Consider the following 21,884-nt stretch of genomic DNA (forward strand, 5'->3'; position numbering starts at 1 on the left):
TTTCTGGTAGCTCAGTGTGCATGAACAAGACCTGAGAAAGATCAAGCCAGGCCCAATCTCAATATAGATGTGGGATGGACTCATGCAGTCCGCATCCTCTCCAGCTAAGAAATCCTTAGTAACTGATGGCTCCCGGATGAAGGGAAGTCAGTTCTGTTTAGGAATGCAGTCTCTGGTGGGTTACTCATGCTCTGATGGACATCTCTACACTCATACATGTACTGACGGCACTAAGAGGACATGGTGGGTTTAGGAAAGTATACATAAAGGTGAGTAGAAAATGGTGAGGGGAAGATGGGGAAATTTGGAACTGATGAACTGGGGAGTGGATCTAACCAAAAATTAGTGTATGTATCTATAAAATTTCTAATCAATAAAAGAAAAATGATCAGTCTGCCTAACTTTTCAAGAATAGCAACTAGCATCAATATTAAGCAAGCCACTAAAAGAACCTCTGTGGCCAACATGAAATTTATGCTTTTAAAAGAAAATTAGTCATCTTAATTAAAAATGTTCTTTATGTAAATAACGTTGTAACAAAAATATTGCCTGTACTTGCAGGCTGCAAGAACTTAATATTACAAAGAGTACACATTGAGGGACCCATGGCTGCAGCTACATATGTAGCAGAGAATGGCCTTGTTGGGCCTGTGAAGGCTTGATGCCCCAGTGTAGGGGAATGCCAGGGCAGAGAGGAGGGAGTGGGTGGGTGGGTGGGTGAATGAGCACCCTCATAGAAGCAGAAGGAGGGAGGATGGGATAGGGGTGTCTCAGAGGGGAAACTGGGAAAGGGGATAACATTTGAAATGTAAATAAATAAAATATCCAATAAAAAACTTCATTCTAACAATTTTAATTTAATGGTTTTTCAGACTCAAATCAATAGATATACTATTAAATTGTTTATTCTCCTAAACACATGGTAAGCTGACAATTCATTTCCAAAGTTATTAAGAACAAACCAAACATCTATTTTAGGCATAATAAAATGCATATACATGTTCTGAATGTAAAAGGAAAGAGGAAGGCAGGGAAGAGGAGGCAGAGGAGGACAAGGAGAGGGGGGTGAGGAAAAGGAAGAGCGGAGGGAGGGGGGAGTAAGAGCAAGAAGGGACATGCATTCCCCCAAAGAGAAAATAAAACATAAAATTTTACTTCAGATAAAAATCACGAAGTAGAACCTAATGGTAGAGTATCTGGCTTGGTAGTAAAACAATTGCTTAGTTTGAGCAGAAGACTGGGTCCATCACCACACTTACAACAGGAAGGACTATAAAAATTACAAATAAGTCAAAAGTAGAATTAACAAAATTTTCCTTCAATAACTAAATAGCTAACATAAATTGTATCTCTGTAACTGGGACTGGGCCAGAGTAAATACAGTCCTCTAGACAGTGTTCATTGATTCCAAGGACCGTTCATGCCCAGAATCTAAGCAAAAGGTCAGCTGGGTTTGCTGTCTACTTTTCTGTCCAGCATGTTTTATATTTAATCTTTTATTATTTGTCAGCATTAATAAGTCATCCTTTGCTGTTGGTGTAAGTGCATGGAGGAAGATAATGATGACATAGAATTCTGTCAGTTCTCCTGAGATTGGCTTTACTAGGCAATTCTGTAGCTTTCTTTATGTTTACTGACAGGTGGGGTGGGGCAAGAAAGGGGGATTTATAAGTCTATCTTCTGTCGCATAACCTTATTCCAAACAGCTGTTACCATCAGAGAAAGGAAGTGTGAGCATCTATGCTTGACTTTAATTGGGTATCTTAGAAAGTGAAAAGGCCAGGTTGACAAAAGAACAAGATATATCTGTGAGGAGAATTTGGTCTTGATTTCAAACAAGAAAGTGAGGGAAAATGCAGAGGGGATCATAACTACACAAACAAGTTGAAATTCAAATCTAATTCAGTCACTAAGGTGGGGGGGGGGCACAGGCAAGAGTGACTTCTTGACAAAACCAAACAATGTAAGCCGAGTTTCAACTGACGGTATTGGAGCTTCCCAATCGATGTCCAATGCTGAAAGGAATAAATGCTTGTAAAATATTACCATGACAAAACCAGACCCCCTGTAATCTAGCAGAGACACATGTAGTTACTTTGTTTGGTCAACAGATGGCAGCAGTTATACATGCAGATACATATAAACGTTTATTAATATTAACGGTAAGTTTTCAAAGGTGTTACTATAAAATGGCTGGCCTTCGGGATTTGGTAAATTTATGTTATTTTAATTAGTATTCCTTCTTTAGTTAGTATCTTTTTTGTAATTTTATGATTTTCCTATTTCCACTGGTCACTCTGCTATACTTGTATCTCTTTTATGAAAGAAACTTCAAAACAAAGATACTTCACACCCACCTCCTCCCCCCACACACACACACAAAATCACAATTTGATTTGTATAAAGCTGAATGTTAAATAAAATGTGAAGGGGCTGACACCTGGGCATCCACTGGTGTGATCAGAGGCTACTGTGAGATCACAGCTTTCCTTCTTCCTTCCTTCCTTCCTTCCTTCCTTCCTTCCTTCCTTCCTTCCTTCCTTCCTTTTTTTTTCCTTCAGAAATGGGTTTTCAGCGACGCTTTCTGGGTTTTAGTCTATGATGGCCTCTTGCCAGTCTATAAATGCCCATAGCTGGTTCTGTCAGTGTTTTTTTGATTTACAGATTAAGTGCTTCATGAGGCTTAACATAGCAACACAAATATTTAAATTGCCCCCACAGTTTACAGCCTTAATTGCTGTATTTTATATAAAAGGCACAAAATGAATATTGTTATTGAAAAAAACTGGATGCACCCAGAGGACTTGGGATCGCTGAGAGCAAAACATGGAACACACTGAGAAATCAAAAGTGCACACTGAGAAAGGTAGGAGATCCTGAAACAGCAATATCCTCCATTCGTAAAGCCTGCAAATAAGCAGAGAGCAGGAGTCAGTTTCATCCTTGGGAAACTGGATTCTCAGTATTATGTTCACAGTAACAAATATGGGTTTTAAGATGAATAATACAGATTTAGTAGCAAAACAGTAACTTATGAGGACTCAAAATACTATGAAAATATTATTGTATGTGACAATAGCCTTTTTGTTGTTTCTTTGTTTCTTAACAGTATGCTTGTCTGGTGGTCCTACAGTGTTCCTATAATGATCCACCTATATAATGAGACTTTTTGTTTATTCACCAGATAAAATATACTTCTGTGAGAGAAGTTCAAAACCCCAGCTGGGTGGATTGGTGGATCTGCATTGCCTATTCTAAGCTTCCTGACAGGCATATATAACCATATGGGTTCTCTCAATTTGAAATACTCAAAAAAAAAAAAAAAACCCACTATGTTTCTAACAAATAGTAGAAAATACTTCAGTAAAGTTAACACAACTGTCAATGTTTATATCTTAATTAAAAGCTGACATCTGAAGGTAAACCTGAAACGTATTATTCGGGTAGTGTTTGCAGCCACTTGTACTGTCTGTACTGTGTACTTGTTCCTAGATTACTCTTCTCACTGATAGCCCACTTCCCTTCAGCAGGAAAGGTGAGAGTTGCTAGGGACTGAGCTGTTTCTTTAATCGGGGTAAAGCTTTTACAAATGCTTCTAAGCAATGATTAAGTAATAAGAAGTTAAGCTTATTTTGATAAGTAATACTGTTTTTTAGCCTTCTGGTTTTATCTGAAACCTTGTCAGTTTTTGTAAATATGTGCTGATTAACCTGATACTAAAAGAAACATTAAGTAATGCAGTTATAGATGATAGTATAATTCCAGAATGTGAGGTTGATACAAGCATGACAACATAGTTTGTAATAGCTTTAACAGTGTAACATTATTTGTGAGTGTCCATGTGCAATGCACGAAATAGGAAACTTTAGAAAATGTTGATAAATGCAATTTATATCATTAGTTATTCCAAACTGAAGAAAAACCAACATATTGATTAGAGACAAGCAAGGTATTAAAAACTGAGTGGTTAGAAAAGATTGGAGCTTTTTGGAAGAATGTAATACTGCATAGTTGACAAAAATAACATTTATTGAATTGAAACAAGGATTTAAAATTTTAAATAACTATTGTGAAAATTCATAGGTCTTTAAAGATCTCATTTCTTTGTTTTGTTTCTGAGATTTGTGTTATGTTTATTAGGTGTGTGTGTGTATGTGTGTCTGTGTCTGTGTGTGTGTGTGTGTGTGTGTGTGTGTCTGTGTGTGTAAGATGTGTGCTGGCTTCTTGGGTGAGACTGCACCTGTATGGAACTCAGGGGACAAATCTGTGTAGGTGGTTCTCTCCTTCCTCCTTTACGTGGGCTTCAAAGATGTAACTCAGGTCATTAAGCTTGCATAACTAGCACCTTTACCCAATAAGAGGCGGCCAATTCACCATCTTGCTTGTCCAAGAACTCATTTTGGAAGCAGGAACTTTAAATCATTCCTTAAACCCCTGAATATTTAACCATTTGCTGTATCACTACAAAAAAAAGTAAAAATATTTAATAATGTTAAGTACTTCTACTGGTCTATGTTACACATTGAAGCTGTCCAAGAATTATGCTATTTAACATGAAAAGCCATAAGGCAGATGTTATTGCTGTCAGTTAATAGAAGAAGCAGGAGAATGCAAACATGGCTGAAGTTGCCTAGGTTACAAGAGAGGAGACCTAGACCAGAAGTTGAAGCATCCATTTGAAGATAGACCACATCCCATTAACTTGATGGAAGGGCTTTGTATCTTTTATCACCAAATCAAAAGAATAGTAATCTAAGGGAAGTTCTGGATGACTATGTTATATGTTATATAAATAATATAATTACTTTTTATATTACCAAATATATCTTAGTGAAACTCTCACTGATCTTTACCAACCAGTATCAGTAATCATTATTTGATTGATTATTAGGAATTTCAAAAGTACCAGTTCATTTTCTAAGCAGGTAGGAAGCTGATCAAATCACTGAACTGCAAACCTGACATTCGGATGAGCCAATAGAGGAGTAAAACAGTTGTGCACAAAGCATACAGTGCACAGACATCACAATACCAAAAGTTACAGCATGGAGACAAAGATTACCTGTGGAACTCGTTGCTTGAGATTTCACTTAGGACTCTTAGGAGACTAAGCCTAATACAACTAAAGAAACTTTGTGGTTCTTTGGGAAGAAAGACTAATTAAAAGCTAGGACTATTTTTAAAAGTTACGAGCTGTCACAAAAAACTCATTCGAAGTTGGCCTTAATGACACACCAATATGATCCTGCTACCACTGTTTCTTTCCAAATCATAGCTGGTTCTATCTAGATGGCATTAGCGTATTAGCAGTAGATTTACCTAGCTGGTGCTTTTACTGATTTCTGAATAAACCATATAATGCAAAATGATTCTGGGGCCTTTGTGAATAGCGTATTAAAATGGTAACCTGTTTAGTCACTTTTGACTTGTAGGTTTTATGAATAGCTTTTAGTTTTTCTAACTAATTTACTTGTTTTTGTTTGTTTGTTTCTATTTTGTGGACACTAGGGCTCTTAGGAAAGATAAAGTGTTACCTCTCAAAGAGACCACTGCCATCTCCAACTGACCGGAAGAAGTTTGATCATGACTTTGCCATGTCTACTTCCTTTCATGGGATATATAATATTACCCAGAACCAGAACAAGGTTCGAAAGGTAATCTGGCTGTCTGTGGTGCTGGGCTCTGTCTCGCTGTTGGTGTGGCAAATCTACAGTCGCTTGGTCAATTACTTCATGTGGCCAACGACAACATCTATAGAAGTTCAGTATGTGGAAAAAATCGAGTTCCCAGCTGTGACACTCTGTAATTTGAACAGGTATGAATCGTTACTGTTTTAATCATGATTAGAAAAATTAATTTAAGTATAAACTTACTTAGATGATTAGCATAAGGTTTTCTGATGCAATATTTAAATCACTGGTATCTTTAAATTAGACTTAAAGTGCAAAGATGAAGTAGAGAAGCTTGCTAATCTTTCCATTCATCCATTAACTTCCCTTTCCCTCATTCCCTCATGCAACAGTATGCTAGGTAAGTACTAAGCTCAAGGGTTAAGTAGATGTTAAATAATCTGGTTTCCTGAACTTATATATGCAAATAAGTGAATAATGATTAAACCCAGTATAGCTACATACTCAGGTTCTTTATGCACAGTGGAGGAGATGAGGAAGAACTAACAAAGGAACTAATGCACAACACACGAGAGATGAGGTTCGGTTGTGCATATGATGAGATGTCTGCTGTGCTAGAGGCAGGCTAGCTAAAGACCAAAAGCTCTGTAGTATGGTCAGTTGCCTTAGGGCCCTGATCTCGGAAGAACATTACACTCAGCAGAGTTCTTGTTGCTACTCTCAAGCTCTGGACCGCAGCAGTCCATTGTAGAAAGCCTTAGTCACTGTACCAGGCCAGCAGTGAGAAGGACGTCTTCCTCCCATGAGGTCTTCAGAACAAGGCCTTGGGACTGTCCGTCATGAGGCTTGAAAACTCCTATGTAGGAATTTTACAGGATGGAGGTGCTCTTTAAGACTCAAAGGTTATTAATGACAGATAACCATGGGCAGATGCCTTTGTATATATTCACACACACACACACACACACACACACACACACACACACACACACACACATGTTCAGCATCTGTGTGTGCAGCAGGAGAAAGGCATAGTTCTACTATCTATGTATTTATTTATATATAATATATTCATCCATTATGTATTTTCTGTGACATCAGTTCATGTAATGCAGTTTGCTTTGTTTCTGTGGTAATTCTAGGACTAGTATTGAATACATTGTGCCTGCTCTAAGAGGTTTGTGTGACTCTAGTCCTTCAAAGCTTTAATTTATGCATTAAGGTGTCAGAAGGCAAAGATAAGTCAATCTTCTCACAAGAGAAAAGATCTTCAGTATTCACTGCCTCACACTATTCAAATGGCATGCACGCAGACAAAGGCAAGGCTTGCTTGCAGGCACACTTGATTGAAGGAAGCTGATACACTGGACAGACCATGTGAGGGGATCCACAGTCACTGCTCCTGGGGACTCAACTGTAACTAATAGGCAAACATATTTTCAGAAACTGAATTATTAAACTATTTTTCTGAAGGAAATACAGACAAAGAAGACATGATCCATCAGGAATATTTTCATTCCGAAATGAATGTCAGCACCAACTGTGAAGCTCTGTCCAACTTAGACAAGTTTCCTCCTTTCCCATCCTTTTTTGTCTCAGCATGACAAAAGTTGCCCTCCTGGTGGTTTAGGGCAAGACAACCAAAGCTTCCCATGCCTCATCTCCAAGCCAGGGCTTCCCATGTGTCTTGGGACATTTGGGGTGACAACATGTTATCTACAGCAAGGTCCATGTGGCAGAGGCTAAGTTTTAGATGAGTGTAACTTAGAATCTGGGAATAACATGAATATCTTTGATTGTCCTGTATCAGGTGAAAGAAAGGTGTCAGAAGGTCTGCTTTCAACACTCTCTTGTGTTGAACTAATTAGTATGAAATTAACAATTGATATGAGAAAATAATGCTCAAGCACTTATGATACCTACAAAAGGTTCAAAAAATTTTAATAAGTCTCTGGGGACCAGGTGTATGTGGAGATTAGAATGCAAATCACAGACTTTCCCTATCCTGACCTAGCTGACACAATTCTTTTCACTAATAACCAAATTATAAAAGAGAGAATTATGAGTATGTAAAAATATTGAACACAAAAGGAAAAAATAAAAATTTAAGAAAAAAGTAATAATAATACCATTATTATTATTATATTTTTAGAAAAGGACTAGATTCTTATCAATTACAGTATTTAATAGTAATAATAGTAATAATGCATTTCTATTTAAACAGTAATACAAAGTTGTCAATGACTTCATCAATAACAGCAGCCTCTTAGTGCGTTAGTGTTTGGTATACTCAATATCACATTCAATATAGTCTTCATATATTAAACCTAGTAGATACCATTGGAGTTGTCAATCTGCTTCACTTATAAATTATTACAAATATCTATTAATTTAAAATTCTGAGTCTAGTCCTGTGGATGGGAGACAATAACTCTTTCTCCTATACTCCAAGCCACTAGCAACAATTTTTTAAGAATATTTTTAAAGTGTATATTAAAGTTGAAAATAAACTCAGTACATAACATTACATCTTATATGAACTTTATTTATCTTTTTCTAACACTACTAAGCTTTATTTACATCATTTAATGTGATAAAATACTAGTGCAATCCCAATTTTCATTAATGTAACAAATATAGTTTAAGAAAATATTTTAAATGAAAGGCTTCCTTAATAATTTAATTAATTACATTTATAGCACCCACAAGAAGGCTAATTTTTAATTTTGGAGGACTAATTCACTTAATTTTAAGATGACTAAAGAAATGAATCCTGCGAGAGGCATTTATAGGGTATCAAAAGTTGCAGAGTAGCCATTGATTCAGTGTAAAAATTATGCCTTTCACCAGAATCAGTTACTAACTCTTAAAAAATAGTTTCCAGATATTATTTTGACCAAGGTAAGGAAGGCTGTGAGGCATCATGAAATAACTGTCAGAAGTGTCTCAGAGTGGATCCTTGCAGAGTCAGGTTGGAGGCTGCTATGAGAGGACCAGAGATGCTGGAGCAAGATGTACGAGTATACTAGATGTTGACCAGGAAGACCACTGTACCTTTTGGCATGTTTGTGGTTGTCATATAATTTTGGCTTAGCAGTTTTTGTTTGTTTGTTTTGCATCTGTTTCACACTCATTGGGGAAAGATGGAATATGGCTTATACTAGAAAGAAAACATTTAAAACAAAAACCATTTTATAAAGAAAGATGAGTTGACTTCGTAGGTTTTATACACACACACACATACAACAAACACACAGCAATAATAATTAAAGGATAAATTGTAAATTTGGAAGGTTGACACAGGAAGAGTTGGAAGACGAGCAGATACGGTCAGAGTGATACATAGAGATAGCAAATGTATGAACTTCTCAAAAGGTTACATTTAAATAAATACATAAATACAATGAAAATAAAGACTAAGACTTAAATAATGATATAGCATAATTATCATCACCACCAAGATAATATCTGTAGATATAAAAACTTGGGAAAAATATAAAAAGTTTTAATCATATTCACTGGAACTTTCTGATAATCATTTTGTAAGCAGCTCAACAGAAACTATTAATTAAATAAACAACTCCCCTTTTAAAAGGAAAAATAAATGAATATAAAATCTAGGTCAAGACCACCATGAGCTATCAATTCCCTCCATGCAAGAATGCCTATTTCCAAAAATAAAACTGTTACCAAACATCTATGAGTCTGTGGGAGAAGGGTAAACTTTATACACTGTTGGGACAACTGTGTGAAAGTAGGACCGCACTTGCTCAATAACCTAAATATAGAACTCAACTTCCAGAAAGCCAACCACCGGCTACTTATTTAAAGAAAAGAAAGTTAATATTTACATACAACTTATACATGCCAACAATGACGACAGCACCATTTAGTGGTCAACAGACAGCAATGATCCAAAAGGCTATTGGCTGATGATTGGATAACGAAGCTGTAGTACACGTGCACAATATGTATCCTTCGCTATTATGCATTAAAATTGAAAATCTTTTGTCTGTATCAGGATAGGTTTTGAGAGCATTATGCTAAACCATGTAACCCAGGCATGCTCAACTTTCATAAACACTACACAGTATATTCATAACTTATCCCCCTAATGAATATCTAATTTTTGCCTTTATGGATCAGTTAGCCAAATTTAATAGTTATACAAAGAAATAAATGACAAATTCTAGAATATAAGAAAATTCTAGAATAACATGCAAACTATGTACTGCATGGCATGGAACCCTACCAACAATGGAGCACACATTTCACTCTGTAATCAATCAGATTTCAATCTTGATTGGCAGATTGTAATCAATCAATCTGCCAATCAAGGAGAAGAGAGGAAAGCTGCTTACTTTGGGGTTTATAGAATAAAAATATGAAATCAATACTATCATTTTGAGGAATGCAAGGAATAAGGGATGCAAATAAAATCTAAATAAAATGCACAGTGGAAATTGCTTAACAAACATAACCCTTTACTGATATAATTTTGCCTTGTTTCTATCTTCTAGAATATTAAGTTTTATCAGTGTAACCAATGCCTTCATTTCTTCTAATTAGATTCCAAACAGAAGCAGTATCCAGATTTGGTATCATTTTCTTCTTATGGGACATAGTCTCGAAAGTCCTCCGCCTTCAGGAAATGAGTGCCAACAACACTGGCTCTCCAGGGACTTTAGATTTTGTTACAAGTCACCAAAACTTCAGCATTACAGAGTTTGTCAAGAAGAATGGTTTTTATCTCAATCATGACACTCTGGTGCACTGTGAGTTCTTTGGAAAAACATGTGGCCCAAAGGTAATGGTTGAACATTTCTTTAAATATAGTCAAAATAGTAGACTATCACTTTGTTCTGTTTTATGATCAATAAAACTAATTTATTGAGAAATCAGCCTAAGTTTATGTAAATACATTTCACTAGCTCTGCTAACCCCTGCTATGTAATATCAAGAGATATGACATCCATGTGAGATATATTTCTTCTTTCAAGAAGTTATAAGGGGCTGGAGAGATGGCTGAGGGGTAAGAACATTACTTGCCATACAAGCATGATGATGTGAATTCAGATCAAGGACCCTTACAAAAAAAACTAGTGGTCTGTATGCGTACCTATAATTTCAGCACTGTGGATAGCAAAGACTAGACTTTTGTCTGGGCTGGATACTAGCCAAGCTCCAAGACATAAGGTGGAAGTGACAGAACAAGGCACTCAGAGTTGTTCTTTGGCATCACACATGTGTAAATAGTACACACTCACAAACACACATACACACACACATACACACAGAGGGGGGAGGGAAGGAGGCGGGTTAGAAAAAAAATGATAGATGACAAAGGTTTTGAAGACCTTTTTTGAACCATAGATTTTTAAAAAATAATACAGATTAACAACCATAGAATACTTTGAATTTTTCCTCATCCTTCAACAACATATTTGAGGAAAACACTTCTCTCCACCTTAAGCAGCTATCCCACCATATTTAGGTAGTAGCACTTTCTGAGAATACACACACACAAAAAAAAAAAAAAAAACCCGAGTCTTCCAGCTTTTAACTACGAATTATATGGCACATGCACGAGACATTGAATGAACTTTATATGAACATGTGACATCTAAAATTCTGTTTCAATTACTTACACAATTAGTCTAAAATAAAATACAACATGTCTGGATTCTGGTCACTTATTTCATACATCTCAATGTCTCTATGCTATGAGACAGATTCAAAATTAATATCAACTTCATTCTTTTATAATATAATAACAAATATATAAAAGAAATCCCCAGACTTGAGAGGGATGAAAATTAACAGCAGAGATGACTGGACTTCTAACCTAATAGGGGTCCTCCTCACTTTGTATTCACTAACACAGAAACCCAACTCTAGTAATCTGTGAAGTCAAATATGTTAGTTGGTTTGGTTAACTGGGTAATCTAAAAACAGAACCGGCTTTAGAAAATGCTATACCCATGAGCCCACTTTCTATCTCCTAACTTTGCCTGCCTACTTTTTGTATGCTCTCTTCACACAGAGAGCCAAAGCTTCAGCCACCAATACTTTCTCACAGGGATACATTAGCACTCAAGAATCTAGGTGATAATTCAATAGAAGTCTCATCATTGTTTTTAAACCAGTTGCAGAGGATAGAGGTTGGGGTATGCACATCATCTGAGCTTTGATAACATGCGTATCTCTGAAAATGGAGCAGATTGTCAAAAGAGGTCAATTGGAAGCAAAATATAACTGCTCCCCAGGAAATATGAGGAGGGGCCCATACCTGCTCAAAAGATGGGTGCGGAAGCCACTCACCAAAGGCTAACATCATGTTTCTGTTATCATTAGTTTTAAAACAAAGTAAAACAAATCATTTTAAATTGGAAAAAAAACCTTAATCATATGTGAAACTGTATCACTTAAAATAACACGTAATAGACCTAAATATTCATTATACAAATGAAAACTGTTGATCAAATACATCCAAATGTTGCCAAACTATCAAATCTTACTAATATAGGCATCCTCATATAAACATTTGCAAATATAAAAAATGATAGAGTAATTGGAATTTAGGGACATTGAGGAATTCTCTACTGATTGTGCTCTATTTGGATCATTTTTATATTGGAGGATTTCAAACACGTCTTTACTGAATATGGGAATTGCTTCACTTTTAACCACGGTGAGAATATCCAAAGCAAGAATAAAGTGAGTTTGTCCGGAAGAGGCTTAAAGCTGCTTCTCGATGTCCATCAGGTATCCACTTCTCTTTATCTCAGTCTGTGTGGGAAAGCAGCAAGAAAGAGCACAGGGTTCCATTTTTAGTAAGAGTATTTTGCTCTGTCAAATAGCTTCTACCAGTTGAGTTTATCCCACCCCTTGACAATTTATCTGAATGCCCCATGGATTGTGAATTTCTCTTAAGTTTCAGAAAGGAGATCATTCAGGCACAGGCTCAACATTTTCAGTGTTCTACTCACTTCTATTATCATGACTCCAGGGACTGCTCATGCAGCAGAATAAAGAATTGGCACGTTCTATCACACCATGTATGCAGATAATGACGCTGTGAAAACATAATTGTAGTAGGATTTTCATCTGGACACTGAAACATTGGAGTATCTTTTGAGAAGAACTCTGTGTATAGTTTATTAGTCATAGAATTCTTCTCTAAAAGGAAAAAAACATACTTGGTAAGAATAGTACATGAATATACTTTACTTAGGCTTCATTGTCTAATGGTTTATTTTTGTTTAGTGATTAATGATAGTAACTGGCCTAGGAAGTTACTTTTGATTTGGGACTTGGGTATCCCAACATCTAAGAACTGCATTGCACTTACTGCAAAGGTGCTAGATGAGTAGCTCTCATCCCTGTCCTATGCTACCAAGACTTTATAGATCATGATTTCTGCCATACTGATATACTAAGTATTCAAAGATAAACAATAAATGTCAGAGAGCAATGGTCAGCTCATACTGAGTCATAGCAAATTACTGTATTCCCATAGACATTAATAAAGGCATGGCTGCTTTTGAAGAACTTCTGTTGATATATTTACAACTTCTTCCTGTGTCCCACTCAAAATAATTATATTCATGCCCAAATACAACCCTGCACTCAGCAAATATTTGACCAATATTTAAAGTATTTAGATAATAGCCCTAGTGTTAGTTTAAATATTAATTATGAATCTTAATTAGGAGATAAACCCAAAATAATTGTATAATACAATTGAAACCTACAAATGTAATATAATATTCCATATACAAATGGCACATAGGTATTTCTCTAAATCAACCATGTCAATGCTTCTTAGAGGGTTTTAAAATGTCCAGTAAAAATGGGCCCCTGAATTACAGGAATCTGAAGCATGTTCCTCAAGGGTGATTACACAACAGTGGAATGATTCACTGCAGAATCCCTTATATGCACACACCCACCTTCTCCTTATAGCCTGAAACTACTGCATCACCAGCAATTTACCTGTGTCTTTACCTGATATAGATTTATATATTTAAAAAACAAAAGTTACTGTTGGGCTAGAGAGATGGCTTAGTGCTTAAGAGCACTGACTGCTTTTTCCAGAGATCCTGAGTTCAATTCCCAGCAACGATATGGTGGCTCACAGCCATCTGTAATGAGATTTGATACCCTTTACTGCTGTGTTTGAAGACAGCTACAGTGTACTCATATACATAAAATAAATATATTTTTAAAGCTATGTTAAAAAGGAGTGTTAATTTTAACAATCATTGAAGAACACCTTTAAACTTTAAATAAGGTCTGGGCTTTAATTATGATTCTCTAATGCAGTCGTAGAAAAACAGAACAGGCAAGTAGGAATTTCTGAAAGGTACTTGGGAGATGAGAAGGACAGAAGGAGGGAGGTCATCAGCAGAAACGAATGTGGATTCAGTCAGAAGCAACTGACACATGTGTACTTGTACACTCACTCGGAAACAGAAACCTGTATGATCCGACCTGAAAAGGGGTGTTTCAGATACCAAATTCCCATATCTCACACACAATAGATTTGAAGCCTAATATGATGTAACTAAATTTAAGAAATTGAATACAGTATGAATTTATAAAATCACATCTGTATTCACTTCAGGAGGAATTCACTGACAATCCAGTCCCTGGTTTTGCGGATGCTGGGGTCATCTTTGTTATTCACTCACCCAAGAAAGAGCCACAGTTTGATGGCTTAGGTTTGTCTTCTCCTGTGGGGATGCATGCACGGGTGACCATCCGCCAACTGAAGGTAAGAACTTGGGGGATGTGGAGGCAGAGGGAATTATCTAGTGTTGAAATGTATTAAACACACAAATAACCTTTTTTATGAGAGATACGTTTCTTCTGTGTTTTTAACCATGACAGGACAGACCAACATTTCATTTCAGATACCTTTTCTTTATCTATAGGCTCTTAGGTAGTATAAGGCAGTATATTCCTGTATGCAACCCAAGTTAACCTATTTAAAAAAAAAAAAAAAAAACAGCAGAAGCCTATTAAATCCAAGGTTACTTCAGATTTTATTAAGAACAGGACCCAAAGTAAGCTTTAGAATTGAATGCTTCCTCTGGGACATTGCCTAAAAAACTAAAGTGGAAGAGAAGCAGTTGTGGACACTAGCCAGCCCTTGTGGCAGTCTTCCACATGACAGCTTGGCTCAGGAAATTCACTAATTAGCTTTCTGAATTTGCATCCACTCCCTTGTTCTCTTGGCGTGTGGACAGCTTTTCCTTTCCAGAGTTAGAAAGTTTAAGTGAAGTAACATTAAAAGGGCCTTTACTTGCTGCATATTAGATGACAGTTGCTCAGTAAAGGACCAGGTTCTGTCATATTGGTTCCTGAGCAACCTGAGTACTACAAAGACATAATATTTGCATAAGTGGCTTTTGTTCTTATGTGAATTAAGTTTTTGAATGGTTAGTCTAACTGATGTTTTCATTAACATTTAGCAAATATTTAAAGGGTTCGATTGATAATGGCCTTCTGGGACTTTCAAGATAGAAGTGTGTGAACAAATGGGTAAATTTAGTGTATTGAAAAAATAAAGAAAGAACCATGAGGTCAGTAAAAGTGTACAGCATGTGGATCAACAGAGGTCAGTCCCCTAACAAGCATCTGTTCTGTCTTCAGACTGTCCACCAGGAGTACCCATGGGGAGAATGCAACCCTGACATCAAGTTGAGGAACTTCACCACCTACAGCACCTATGGTTGTTTGAAGGAATGCAAAGCCCAGCACATACAACGGCTGTGTGGATGTTTACCCTTCCTTCTTCCAGGTAGTGGAGACTGACAAGTTTCCCCATGCTTCTTAATTTGAAGAGTAGGAAGTTAGTGTATCCTTGAGTTGTTTTCCATTCCCATATTACCTCAGATGGTCCATCTGAAAGCACAAAAACCTCACAAACATTTCCAGAAGAGAAAATGATGCTGTCAGACTAGATCCTCAATTCTTACTTAGAAGGCTAAAATCTTAGATCTTAAGTTGAATGGACATCAAGGGTTTTGTAATTTGAAATGAAAATTTGATCCTGTATACATGTAGCACTACAAACTCTAAAGAGCTCACTGTTTGAAAAATTATTTGCCCTGCAACTGTGAGAGAAACTTTAAGACATTTTGCACTTTATCTCAAGTATTTCTGAGACCAGGGTTCTCTCAGGAAGTCACTGAAAAAGGCAGCAGGGCAGAGGGCTAAACTTCTGTGTGATTTCACACTTTTTCATCTAACTGATGTTGCCTTTTTTCTGCTTCTAGACAATGGGAGAACTGTGTCTTTGTAAGAAAGAAACAAGAAGTGATGAACAATTTAATTTATATTTATTCTGCTGCCTTTCCTTGGGGTGTTCATAAAGAGATGTGGACTATTACACAATTGAAAAACAAGAGATTAAAAACAGTTGGATTGTTTTCCTTGTTACTGTGGCCTCTCTAAATCATTCGTATGCTCTCTCACTCTGTCTGTTTATCTATCTATCTATCTATCTATCTATCTATCTATCTATCTATCTATCAGTTTCTGTCTCTATATTTTTCTCAAGAAGGCTCACAGAAATGTTATTTCACTAAACAGTAAGAAAAATGAAAATGTACACCAGCACATTATTCCTCTTTTCTCCCGTCCTCTTTCCCTCCATTCTTCCTCCTCCTCCTCTTCCTCCTCCTACTCTTTTAAATTTCTTCTACTTGAGACACAAATAACTCTCCCCTATGGTCCCACAAGCATTCTTACAATTGTCTACAATTCTCAGAGGACAGTCTCCTTTAGAGTTTGACGATTATTGAGTAAACATTGTGGCTAACCTCAAAAACCACATTGTTATACCAATAAACAAATATCCTGTTAGATTCAAAGGCCAAGGACTAGCCCTAGGTATACTGTAAATTGATTTTTCTTCTTTGTCTCAAGATCTGAATGATTTATCTGCATGATAAATATTGGCGCTTATATAACCTCAACATTGTGTGCATCATTGTATGTAAAGACATTTTGGATATGTATTTATATATCAGTATTGATAGTAAAAATAATGTTAATATATAGAAAGAGAAGGATACACAATAGGGTACTCCAATGCCTCTCCAGATAGTCTAGCACGAGCCACTTTGAGACTTAGCTCTTCATCTGGAAAATAATAATTCCCACATCATAAGATTCTAGACAGGATAAAATAAGCGGTTGCAAATCTAAAATCTACAAGCATTTAAAAACATAAAGACTTGATTTGAGGACACAAGCAAAAAAAAATCAAAACAGTGTTCTTCTCAACAAATCATTTCCTTAGATTCTGACATGTCTGTGCATTTATATTCCACAGAATGAATACCCATATGAAGGATAAATAGGCAGGAAGATATAGAAAGGAGATGTTCTTTAGATTTAGGTTGCTAATTTTATCAAAAGTCTGGAGCCCACATGTATCTCAGTGGTAGGGGTGACTGTGACAGTGGTGGGGGTGACTGTGTCAATGGTGGGCTGTCTCAGTTGTGGAGATCTGCTTAGCATGTATAAGATCCTGAATTCAATAAACTGCACCCTTAAAAATAGAGGCTTCAGTGAAATCAGGTAAGCATGTCCAGAATCAATCCCCGAATTGCCTCTCCAGATAGTTGCACATTCCAAAGCTTCATCATTTTAGTGGGAGAAATTTACTTCAAAAACTCTTTACATGTTATATTTGTTGTTTTGAAGGAAATGGTGTAGAGTGTGACCTACTAAAATACTACAACTGTGTGTCTCCCATCCTTGGTAAGCCTCTTGATTGATTCTTTTACTTTGAAAGCTTATATTAAAATTATTTAGTAATAAGATGTGAAATAGCACTATGGATATACCAGAAATGAAAAAATAGCTACATAAAGAATTTTTAGAAGTTCCTTAACACTCACTGGATAAACAGAGATAGTGAAAGAAAATTCCTTCTGACTCCAGGTTATCTCTGAGTTAGAGGCCATGATAACAAAGTGCCAGCAAGAGCTCATAGGTTTATTTCCAAATCTTCATGTTGTTTATAACCTCTGCTCTCTATATTATCAAAATAGCCTTGATTTTTATTGCATTACTGAAACATTTTTACCACTAGATCAAATATCCCAAATTAGTAGAAGAATCATGTAATACTCAGTGAAAGCTTGTTAGTTTGAAAATTATTTATATTTCTTAAGAACCATTCTTTCATTTAATTACACACATATAACATTTTTGTATAAATGAACTTATAAACACACGTCTTATTCATTGACAACTTAAATGGATTTATTTTGCCCACAGATTTTCATAGATCCCAATATTATATTCTATGCTTGTATAATTTGATACATATATTTATGTTTGGACATCATTGGTTGCCCTCTTAAAATGTAATATCTTATATATCATTGTAGTATATTTGTTTCTGTTGTTCGAACATAAGAACTTATCAAAACAACCCAGGGGAGAAAGGATTCATTTTAACTCCCAATTCCAGCCTACATACAGTTCAACACTGTGGGAGATCTAGGTGGTAGGAAGCAGGAACCGCTCCTCACATCACATATTACAGCCGCAGTTAAGAGCAGGGAGGAGTGACCTGATGAGTGCACACTTGTTCTCACGTCCTCCACTCGTGCATTTCAAGATCCCTTAAATCAGCGGTTGTCCTCCTTCCTAATACTGTGACCATTAATACAGGTCTTCATATTGTGGTGGCCCCAAACCATAAAATTATTTATGCTGCTACTTCATAACTGTAATTTTGCTCAGGTTATGAATTGCAATGTAAATATCTGTCTTTTCTGATGGCCTTAGGTGACCCCTGTGAAAGAATCATTAAACTTCCATAGTGGGTCGCAATCCATGGGTTGATAAACTGTGTCTTAAAGGATTTCATCCACAGTTAGGAGCTGTTTTCACCTCAACTAATAGCAAAATAAATAATGTACCACAGACATGGCCTCAGCCAACCCAATCTAGATAATCTCTCACTGAAACGCCCTTCCCAGATGTTTCTAAGTTTTGTTAAGTTGACATAACTAACATTTATACTCTTCCATGAAAGCCTTCTTTCCCAACTCATTCTAGAAATATCTATAAAATGGCAGCAATAGAATTAAATTGTTATAAAATATTTCAAGGTTTAGTGAGGAAGTAGAATTTATATTTTCTTTATTTTCCAAACCAAATATGCAAATGTCATATTGAAAATGAAAGAAGCAGATTTATGTGGCCAAACTGATGATTTCCTATCGCTGGTGAAACTGCAGGGAGAACCCAGGAAACCAAGTCACACACGCAGCAGTTTGGGGACTGCTGTGGTAAGACAGGATCACAAAGCTGTGCGTGTGAACATGAGTACAGTGTTGTGAGCATATGAGTGTGTCAGAGCACGTAAAAGTGAGTGTGGGTATAAGTGCATGTGTAAGGGATTAGTGGACATGAGTATAGGAGTGTGTCAGAGTGCATGCGTGCTGAGGTTACATGAGTGTGTTGGATCGTGTGCACGGAGGTGGAAGAATGTATAGTATCAAGGTTAAAAGATGACAACTTGAGAGACGGAGAATCTTGGGGCCACCTGAAAAGCAAAGGCACCATCAAAAAAGCAGCCTTAAGCCAACAGAGTATTTCACACCTATTTAAGATAAGTCTAAAGATAAGTGTAGTTTAGAATTAAATCTGTGAGTTCCTCTCAAAATGACATGGCACACACTACTCTCCAACCTGGTCTCTCCAAACAATTGATCTTATATGTAAATAGTCCAGGAACTTCCTAGACTTTCTCATTCCTAACGAAGGTGTGGTGCCCAGTGACTCGGGGGATCAAGGTTATAACTTTTATATTCTGTCTTGTTGGTTTTATTAACAGTAAAATATAAGCATGGGTTACTAATATATTAAGCATACTTAACTACATTTTAAATACAGGGAAGAAATCATGAATTTTATCCTCGAATTGTGGAGTCTTCTATGAGTCCGTTGTTCTGGCTTCTGTTTCAGACCACATCGAGCGTAAGGGACTGTGCACAATGGGAACTCACAACTCCAGCTGCCCTGTGCCATGTGAAGAAACAGAATACCCAGCTACTGCCTCTTATTCTACTTTCCCAAGTCAAAGAGCAACAAAATTTCTTGCCAAGAAATTGAATCAAAGCCAAGAGTATATCCGGTAATCAAGTTAGTCTTACAAATTACTCATGCTTACTATTAATTTTTCTTTATTGAATACTTGAAGTTTCAGGAAATGACATGGCGGCCAATTGAAGAAGGCAATGCAGATGTCCTTGAGCTAACAACAACATCAATAGTTTTTTAAAACCAGGTAGAATCATACCTTTTCACTCCTTACTGCAGCTTTTAAACAGAATCATGTGATGCTGATGAAGACATTTGTTCATGGTTTTTCTTTCACTGACCTGACTGGAAAAAATTATGAATGATAGCTAATATTAGCTAATTCTTAAAAATACAATAAGCCTTTACCTGTACACTCTGCTTTGAGTCTCCAAATAACTACATAAGTGAAGAAGAAATTATTTTTATTTTACCACAGTGAACTGAAGTTCATTGAGTTTTAAGGAACTGACTACCAAGGTAGTCAATGATGTGGGGGGAACTTGGTCTTGCTCACTAAGTTTCAATGACATGGGAATCTAATTCCAAAACTTAGTGCCAGGTTAGTTTCCTCTTTTCCACACCATGATGCTCCTGGCAAATTAAAAAAGCAATGTTATAATGAAATCTTAGTGTCTTTTAGAGGAAGGAAACTAAACATATCTCCTTCTAAAAATATATTTTGTCATATTTTAGTAGCAAACTTTTAAGACTGGCATAGACAGAACAAGAAAAGCCCACGCTTATCTGAAATACTATGCAACTAGAAATGAATAGTGAAAAGAAGGGACCTGGAACTATTGTATGGTAACAGTGCTACAAATATTGGCTAGTTGCCCTCAACAAGGACTTCAGATGATGTGTTCGCCAAAAGAACCTATAGCAAGTTCATTCCTCATTGTTTAGTAGAGAAACTGATGAGACTTATCCAACTGACAAATGCCGACTGGCATTCTTGTTGTGCCTTCCTGAGTTTATATTAATAATCCTCACACAAAGGAAAGCAGACAATTGCTTTAGACAGTATCTAATTCTTCCCCATATTTTTCTACTTGGAATAATATACTTGGGTATATTATTGACTCCACGGGGTGGAGATCAAGCCTTCAGAATTATTGATAACAAGAAAAGAAGCCCTTTGTTTGGAGGAACCATTTCCCAGCACAGTGTATTGTTAAGCAAGCTCTTTCTCCATACATGCAGGGTACTCACTGCGTATCTTTGAATATAACTGTTACATAGCACACAAGTTGTTATTCTTAGCTCAAGCAGGTGGGCTTTGCAACCTTCCAGGAAGCACCAGGAAACAAGGACAGTGTTCCAAAGGTGCAGATCTGTTCTGAGGTACTGAGCAATATTTTTAAAAGAGTTTGGAAAGAGAGTTTTTAAAACAGAAGGTGTGATACATCTATTTTACAAGTGGTCAGGCTACGAAACCTGTAATCAGTTTTGGTCTTCACTCAAGGGAACCCCCTTGTCAGGCTTTAGGGGCAGTTATCCCTGTGTTTTACCAACAGGCACTTTAGAACCATAGCCCAGAAAACTAAGGGTGTGTGGGGGTGTTTTCAGTTATGTTTATAGACTTAGGATCCAAACCAGCAGAAGCAGTATGTTGGTATTAGTACTTACAACTATTAAAATAAAAAATACATTACCTGAGTTAACGTTCACTGATACGTGCATGGCCAACTATCTAACTGAAAGCATGTTTTGATTCAGTTTACCTTAGGTTTTGTTTTAATAAAGCTTAAAAAATCCTTATGTAAAATCATAGACAATATCTCTACTAATCAAAAAAATTTTTAAAAGCATTTCAAAAGGACAAGCCTTCTGAATTATAAATCACAACACATACTAAATTTTAAAATCACAAGACAAAAAATTCATGGTTATATCTTTTTTTAAATACAGACATCTGTGTTCATTTTAAATAGGAAAAACTGTTCTGAGTATAGTGTTATGCCAATATCTTTAAGCTTGATTTAGAAGACCACTTTGAAATGTCAATTTGTAAGATATATAGGCATGGTACTGATGATATACTGGTGAATTAGAAATACAATCCACATAAATATATACAATTATCTATTTCTTTTCTAACCCACAATTATTACTAATAACCCTTTTTTAAATTAACATGAC

At 36.3% G+C, this 21,884-nt stretch overlaps 1 protein-coding gene across 2 annotated transcripts in view; it reads left to right on the forward strand.

Annotated features, from left to right (window-relative positions):
• Positions 1 to 21,884, forward strand: part of Asic5 (acid sensing ion channel subunit family member 5) — a 30,478-nt gene that overhangs the window by 3,615 nt on the left and 4,979 nt on the right. The window contains exons 1-8 of one of the 2 annotated variants that reach the window (XM_034501247.2): positions 2,730 to 2,866; positions 5,509 to 5,815; positions 10,200 to 10,437; positions 12,270 to 12,395; positions 14,257 to 14,406; positions 15,288 to 15,435; positions 17,349 to 17,405; positions 19,629 to 19,797. In XM_034501247.2, coding sequence (XP_034357138.1) covers positions 2,827 to 2,866; positions 5,509 to 5,815; positions 10,200 to 10,437; positions 12,270 to 12,395; positions 14,257 to 14,406; positions 15,288 to 15,435; positions 17,349 to 17,405; positions 19,629 to 19,797 — 1,235 coding nt within the window. In that variant the 5' untranslated portion in view covers positions 2,730 to 2,826. Of the gene's footprint in view, positions 1 to 2,729; positions 2,867 to 5,508; positions 5,816 to 10,199; positions 10,438 to 12,269; positions 12,396 to 14,256; positions 14,407 to 15,287; positions 15,436 to 17,348; positions 17,406 to 19,628; positions 19,798 to 21,884 lie in introns of those variants that run through there. The other variant, XM_076932088.1, reaches the window with a different exon arrangement.

This window comes from Arvicanthis niloticus, chromosome 4 (assembly GCF_011762505.2).
Source record: "Arvicanthis niloticus isolate mArvNil1 chromosome 4, mArvNil1.pat.X, whole genome shotgun sequence".
NCBI lineage: Eukaryota > Metazoa > Chordata > Mammalia > Rodentia > Muridae > Arvicanthis > Arvicanthis niloticus.